Genomic DNA, 8,047 nt, shown 5'->3' on the forward strand with positions numbered 1-8,047 from the left:
GAAAGAATTTGAGCTGTGCAGTTTGGCTGATGACAGGTAGGCAGTGGGACTTTGAGTTACCGGGGCAGCTTGGAGCTAACTCACGAGCACCTGGTGTGCCCATGAAGGCATTCGGGTCTCATTTTACAGGAATTAAGGGTTCCTGAGTGGTTTTGAGATGGGAGTTGTCTCAGTCCATTCAGGTTGCTGTAACAAAATACCAAAGACCAGGTGGCTTATGAACAACAGAAAAATTTTTTTTCCATTCAGATTCAGTGCTTAATTTTTTTTTATTGAAATGTATTGAGTATACGTATTTGTGGGGTACAGAGTTTGAATATCAATACATGTATACAGTGTGTGATGAGAAAAACAGAAATTTATTTCTCACAGTTCTGGAAACTGGAAGTGCATGATCAAGGCACTGGTAGATTTTGTGTCTGTCTTTTCACTGTGTCCTCACATGGTGGAAGGGGTGAGGGACGTCTCTCTGGGGTCTCTTTCATAAGGGCACTAATCCCACTGATAAGGGTGTACCCTCACGACCTGAGTACCTCCCGAAGGCCCCACCTTCTAATACCATCTCCTTGGGGGTTAGGGTTTCAACATATGAGTTCTGAGGGAACACAAACATTCAAACTATAGCTGCAGTGATGGGCCCTGACTATGCTTCAGGAAAGTTAAGTCTGACAGGTATACGTGGATATGTATTAGTCTGTTTCTGTTGTTTGTATAAATACCTGAAAGTTGGTAATTTGTAAGAAAATGAAATTTATTGCTTACAGTTTTGGAGGCTGGGAAGTCCAAAGTCTGGGGAGCACGTCTGGTCAGGGTCTTCTCTGGTGGTGGCTTTACAGCAATGCATGGGTCTCACGTGGCAGAAATGGCAGAGCAGAGAGAGAGAGAGAGATCCTCATGCACTGTCCTTTTTTTTTTTTTGTCTTTTTTTCGTGTCCGGCAACGGATCGCAACCCTCAGTGTCGCGCCCGTACCGGACCGGGACCAGCACGGGATCGCAACCCTCGGTGTCACGCCTGCACCTCGCTCAGCCAGTGAGCGGGAACCGGTCTGCATGTGGGATCCGAACCCTCGGTGGGAGCGCCACCACACTCCCAAGCTGCGCACTGTAGCAGTGCGCCACCGGGCCGGCCCAGCACTGTCCTTTTAAAGCCCCCAGAACCACGCCCACGACCACCATTAAACCATTCACTATGGCAGGGTCCTCACAGTCCAATCACCTCTTCAAGGCTCCACCTTTTAGTTACCATAATAGGATTTTCCACTCTCAACAGCTACAGTAGAAATTAAGTTTTAGGGGGACATTCAATTCAAGTCAGGATTTATTAAGGGAGGTAGGGAGAGGTGGTGGGAAGACCACTGAGCTTAGTCTTCTAGACTAACCAGGGCCCAAGCAAGGGCCCTGGCAGTGAGCCTGGAGAAGAGGAAATGGATGGGCGAGATGAAAGTGCAGTCGGAAGGGCGTTCAAACTGTGGTTCCCAGACATATCTAGGTAATAGACTCATTGTCAAGGGTGGGAGAGGGAGAGAACCGCTTCTGTAAGAGGCGAGGCCTCAGGCAGGGTGTGGGTTCTGCCTTCCCTCCTCTAAAGGCAGCTGGGATGCAGTGAGGTGGGTGCCATGCAGTGAGCAGAGCTCATACCCAAAGTCAGCTCTCGTCTCTGACAATTTTTGGCTGTGTGGTTTTGCTCAGGTTTTTCATGCCTCTCTGAGATTCCAGTGTCCTAATCTCTGAGCTAGGTAATAATAGCTCATGGGATTGTTGTGTTGATTAAATCAGGTATGTTAAGTTTGCTGGCATATTGCACATGCTTAGGAAACAGGTTATTACTACATTGCAGGGTTGTTGGGAGAATTCAGTTCAGTATTAGATGAAAGAAAACTTTTTGTGAGCCATGAAGTCTTAAGTCTAAGTAAGGTAGTGTTATTACTAACAATTTGCTGTCTACTTACGTGGGTCTATATATTCTGTTTTTTTGTATTCCTGTGTTTTAAGACATTTTGTATTTGATGAAAGTCCCTGCCAAAATTGTCTGGATGAACTCTTGTTTCTTTTCTTCTCTAAGGGAATTAAATTAGATGTCTTATGTGCTTTGTTCCGGAGAATCTGGGCCTTATTAGCAAAAGGGCAGGATGTACTTGAAGCAGTGAGGCTCATGAAAGGTTTCAGAGCTTCCTCAAAAGCTGCTGAGTGCTTTTCTCAATACTGTCGGGTCACAGTGCTGGTAATGAGGTTTCTTTCTCTTTGATGTTTCATCAGGTCTTTGTTTTGTGAAGAAAACTATTTTTTTTTAATGTGTCCTTTTTTCATTTGTAAGTTTCTCTCAGAAGATTTTACTTTCTTTCTGTACTTCAGCTTTCTGAAGAGGAAAAAATACAGCGCTACAGCATCCTGTCCGAACTCTATGAGCTGATCGGCTTCCACCGTAAGTCGGCCTTTTTCAAGCGCGTGGCTGCCATGCAGTGCGTGGCCCCCAGCATTGCAGAGCCCGGGTGGAGGGCCTGCTACAAGCTCCTTCTGGAGACGCTGCCTGGCTACAGTCTGTCTCTGGACCCAAAAGACTTCAACAAAGGTACAGGGAATCCTGTTGTTGGAACTAAAATGTAGCTTCAGTACAATTAATCATGCGTTGTTTCAGCATCTACTCTACCTGGCAGACACTGTGATTCGTGCTGGCAGTTCAAAGATGCCTAATGCTGCCCTGTACTTGGTTACTTAAAATAATAAGATCATGACAAACAGGAGTGGTGCTTGCTTTGTGGCTCTCATTCTTAAATATCAGTGGGAGTCAGAAATTGCCCTTGAGTTCATTGGCATGGTGTATCATCAATAAAACATTTGAAATACCTAATAACTTTTACTTATCTTATGAAATTTAGTTAAGTTAGCAAAAATCAATGAAGCAGCAGTACATATACTTGGGTATGTGTGTACACATGTAGCTATGCCTTTGGTGGTAAATTCTTATTCTGCAGTATTAATGGAGGGTAATACATATTAAAAATAATGCTTTAAGTCTAATAACAAGTACACAGAAGTATAATGCCCAGTACTAGGCAAAATTTGATTATTAGGAGAAAAAAATTTTTTTTGGTTTCTGTTTTAGGTAGGGAACATATAGCATGTTTCTCCAGTTCAAATCTAATGAAGGTGTATACTTCTAGATAGGAAAAGAACTCATTTATCTAGGTTATTGTCCCATCAGAGCAAAAAGGGATTCTCTAGGATCATCTTTATAGGGTCACATACGTCAACTTAAAGGCCTTTGCTGACTGGAGGAGGTTGTGGTCTTAATGATGAATTTGGTTCTGCTTTTGGATAATTCTGATTATTAGGTCTGTACCCCAGATTGAAAAAAAAAATCATGTTTCTTCTATTTCACCTACTGGAATACCTCAAGACATATCTACTTAATTTTTTTTTTTCCTTTTTGTCTTTTTTACTAACCGGCAACGGGATTGCAACCCTCGGTGTCGCGCCCGCGCCATGCTCAGCCAGTGAGCGGGAACCGGTCTCCACATGGGATCCGAACCCTCGGCGGGAGCACCGCCGCACTCCCAAGCGGCGCACTCTCCAGTGCGCCACTGGGCCGGCCCTGCTTAATTTTTTTGTACAAGGATTCAACAGGTGATTTGTTGTGCTCTTGCCCTGTGGCATGTGGTGTGTTAAGTGAGTGACGTGATGGTTCCTGCCCTTTAAAAGAAAAATAAACAGGCAGTTCTCGCAAATGACAACCCTCCAGATGTTTGCAGTGAGCTGTCAGGTCCTTCCAGAGCCTTTCTCTGATCTGTATGTCTCCAATTGCCATGTTCTCCTCACAAGTCAACCTCTTCAGACTTTTACCATTCCAACCATCTTCCCAAAGTAGCACTTTCATTTGATAGAATCCATGTCTATTAAATCAGATTCTCTGGCTGAATTCTGACTAGCTTAGATCAGGGGTCAGCAAACTTTTTCTGTGAAGGCTGGATAGTAAATATTTTAGGCTTTGTGGACTATACGGTCTCTGCTGCAGCTACTCAGCTCTGCTGCTATAGACAATATGTGCACCAATAAAACTTTATTTACAAAAATAGGTGGTGGGCCAGATTTGGCATGCTGACTGTATTTTGCCCAGCTCCTGGCTGAGAACACAGTGATATCTAAAATCATTTCTTGGACCGGCCCGTGGCTCACTCGGGAGAGTGTGGCTGCTATAGACAATATGTGCACCAATAAAACTTTATTTACAAAAATAGGTGGTGGGCCAGATTTGGCATGCTGACTGTATTTTGCCCAGCTCCTGGCTGAGAACACAGTGATATCTAAAATCATTTCTTGGACAAGATTACTTAAAAACATTTTCCTAAAATGTTAAAAGGAGGGCACTGGGGTTTGGAAGAGAAAGGGAGGCTTAGTGAGTAGCATAGCAGGAGGGGTCTTGTCAGGCAGGAGGTAGAGGGGAGTGAAGGGGAGCTGGGATTGAACAAACGCAGTCCTGTGTCTTTACTTCTCTGGAGGGAAAAGACCTAAGCCTGGGTGTGGCATGGCTTTGCAGACAGGTGAGAGCACTTCTGCTGTGGCCTGTTGTGCAAGCAGGTATGCTCAGGAGCGGTTGAAAATCCTCTGAGTCCCCTCAAAATCCTCATAGGAATGAAGCAGCCATGAATTTTTGTCTTTAGGGCCTTAGATGTCCTGCTTCTCTGGAGCCATGGGGGCAAGACTGGGCAGGCAGAGTAGTGATTAGGGCAGTTGGTACACTTTTCTATTTTTGTGGCCTATGTTCCCTTTTTAAATTGGGTACATAGAGGCAAGAGCCACGGGCGGCCCCCACTGCCTGGCAGAAGGCAGAAGCATGCTCAGGGATCTAGGCAGGAGCTGCGGGCAGCCCTTGCTGCCTGGCAGAAGGCAGGAGCATGCCTGGGGACCTAGGCATGAGCTTCAGGCAGCCCCCTCCCCTGCCTGGGAGAAGGCAGGAACATGTCGAAAGCACCACTTCTGTGAGGGTGGTCCACAACAGCCACTGCTGCCACAGAGGTGGCTCACCACCACAGTAACAGACATATCCACTGTGCAGGTGGCCCACTGCCTGCTTGACTGCATTGACACAGGAGAGTCACCAGCAGAGACCAGAAAAAGAAGAGATGTCTTTCTCCTCAAAGCCCATTCCAGAGTAAAAGAAGAAGTAAGTGCTGTACCAAATGACCAAACATCAATGTAGAAATACTAGAAATATGAGAAACCAAGAAAACATGACACCATCAAAGGAATACAGTAATTCTCAAGTACCAGATCCTATAGAGCAGAAAATCCTTGAAATGAGTGAATAGGAATTCCGAGCACTCTAAGGAAACAATCTAAGGAAACTCAATGAGATATCAAACCTCTAAAGATGAATTAATAACAATTCTCTTCAAACTATTCCAAAAAATCGAAAGAGGCTATTCACCCAAAGTCATCACCCTCATACCCAAACCAGACAAAGATATAACAAAAAAAAGAAAACTACAGAGCATTATCTCTTATAAACATAGTTGCAAAAATTCTCAAGAAAATATTAGCAATCAGAATACAGCGACACTTCAAAAAAATTATACACCACAATCAAGTAGGATTCATCCCAGGGATACAAGGATGGTTCAGTATATGCAAGTCAATAAATCTAATATACCACATCAACAAAATCAAAGACAAAAACCATATGATCATCTCAATAGACATAGAAAAAGCATTTGACAAAATTCAGCATCCCTTCATGATAAAGACTCTCAGAAAATTAGGTATAGAAGGAAAATATCTCAACACAATAAATGCCATATATGATAAACCCATTGTCAATATCATGCACGATTTCCCACTTAGCCGCGGTGGTGAAGTTGTAGCCGTGCTCAGAGAGGGTCTTTGTGAGGTAGTGTGTCAGGTCCCAGCTAGCCAGGTCCAGATGCAGGATGGCATGGGGTAGGTGTACCTCTTATAGATGGGCACGGTGTGAGGTGACCCTGTCACCAGAGTCCATCACAATGCCAGTGGTGTAGTGAGAGGCATACAAGGACAGCACAGCCTGGATAGCCACATACATGGCTGGGATGTTGAAGGTCTCAAACATGATCTGGGTCATCTCTTCATAGTTGGCCTTGGGGTTCAGTGGGGCTTTGGTCAGCAGCACGGGGTGCTCCTGGGGGGCCACACACAGCTCATTGTAGAAGGTGTGGTGCCAGATCTTCACCATATCATCCCAGTTGGTGACGATGCCGTGCTCGATAGGGTCCTTCTGAGTCAGGATGCCTCTTTTGCTCTGGGCCTTGTCACCCACGTAGGAGTCCTTCTGGCCAATACCCACCATCATGCCCTGGTGCCACGGGCACACCATTATGGAAGGGAAGACGGCCTGGGGGGCCATCCTTGTCCACGAAGCTAGCCTTGCACATGCTGGTGCTGTTGTCGATGATGAGTGCAGCAATATTGTCCACGGTGAGCTGGCTGGAGGGTCTGAACCAGGTGGTGGCGGAGTGGAGAGGGCAAAGGGCTGTGCTTGCAGGCTGGATGTGGTCTCGCTGTCGAGGCTGAGCTTTTTTTACGTGCTAATTTGTCATCTGCATATCTCCTTTGGTGAGGTGTCTCTTCAGAGCTTTTGCCCATTTTTTAATTGGATTGTTTTCTTAAGAGGCCTTTGTATAGTTTGGATAACAGTCCTTTGTCAAATATTTGTTTTACAAGTATTTTCTCCCAATCTGTGTCTTGTAATCTCGTTCTCTTTATAGTGTCTTATGTGGAGCGGACGTTTTTAACTTTAAGGAAGTCTAGCTTATCAGTTCTTTCACGGATCATACCTTCGGTTTTGTATCTAAAAGGTCACCTATATTTTCTCCCATGTTAACATCTAGGAGTTTTATAGTTTTTTTTTTTTTTTGTCTTTTTTCGTGACCGGTAAGGGGATCGCAACCCTTGGTGTGGTGTCGCCCGCACCGCGCTCAGCCAGTGAGCGCACCGGCCATCCCTATATAGGATCCGAACCCGTGGCGGGAGCGTCGCTGCGCTCCCAGCACCGCACTCTCCCGAGTGCGCCACGGGCTCGGCCCGATATAGTTTTGTGTTTTACATTTAGGTCTCTGATCCATTTTGAGTTAACTTTTGTGAAGAATGTAAGATCTGTGTCTAGATTCAGTTTTTTGGCTTGTGCATCTCCAGTTGTTCCAGTACCAGTTGTTGAAAAGACCGTCTTTGCTCCTTTGTGGAAGGTCAGTTGACTATATTTACATGGCTCTGTTTCTAGGCTCTCTGTTCTGGTCCATTGGTCTGTTTGTTCTTTTGCCATTCCCACACTGTCTTGATTACTGTAGCTTTACGGTGAGTCTTAAAGTCAGGGATATTTTTATTAAAATAAATTGTCCTAGTTGAATGTTATGAAAAATTGATTGTTCACGAAAGGTGATTGCTCACATTTTCTTCACCATTTCCTGGTACTTTAGGTGGCATATCTAGAGTGGCTGCTCTGCTGGCCAGGGTCACTGCCTGCAGTGTGGCTTGCACAGGGCCATGGGGTCCCATTTGCCCAGCTGTCTGCTTGGCTCCTAGGTGGGTGAGTCCAGATGAAGGGGTGCCCTTGCCTGTTCCCACACAGGGACTTTCTCTGCATGCCTTGCTGAGTTTCGTATCTGCAGGCTGCGCTTGCCCAGAGGGGTGTCTCTTTCTAGTCCACACCAATGCCGGCTGTGGCTGATGGCGAACAGTCCCATGTGTGTAATGTTGTTGCTCACAGCTTAGTGCGTGGGGACAGTGAGCTCTGTGTGACGTGCAAGGGAAGGGAGACTGGCAAGGTGAAGTGTTATTGCTAGGGTCTGTAGCTGGTGAGAGTGTGAGACACCATTACTGACTACCTCTGTGACCTTGGCCAAGTGACACGGTGTCCTGTTGTCTCTGTTTCCTCCTCTGTAAAATGAGATACTAGTTTTATCTGTAGATTCTTTTCTATTTACAATGTTACATTCCACTAAACCCATCGTAAGTTGAAAATATCATAAGTTGAAAATGCATGTGAAACTTGCATAAACCCATCCTAAGGTAAAAAAA

General features: G+C 45.3%; 1 protein-coding gene across 1 annotated transcript in view; it reads left to right on the top strand.

Annotated features, from left to right (window-relative positions):
* Positions 1–8,047, top strand: part of TRAPPC9 (trafficking protein particle complex 9) — a 672,769-nt gene that overhangs the window by 65,165 nt on the left and 599,557 nt on the right. The window contains exon 9 of the mRNA XM_008568452.1: positions 2,354–2,570. Within this exon, the coding sequence (XP_008566674.1) occupies positions 2,354–2,570 (217 nt within the window). The remainder of the gene's footprint in view (positions 1–2,353; positions 2,571–8,047) is intronic.

Source organism: Galeopterus variegatus, unplaced genomic scaffold (genome assembly GCF_000696425.1).
Source record: "Galeopterus variegatus unplaced genomic scaffold, G_variegatus-3.0.2 Scaffold24, whole genome shotgun sequence".
Lineage (NCBI taxonomy): Eukaryota > Metazoa > Chordata > Mammalia > Dermoptera > Cynocephalidae > Galeopterus > Galeopterus variegatus.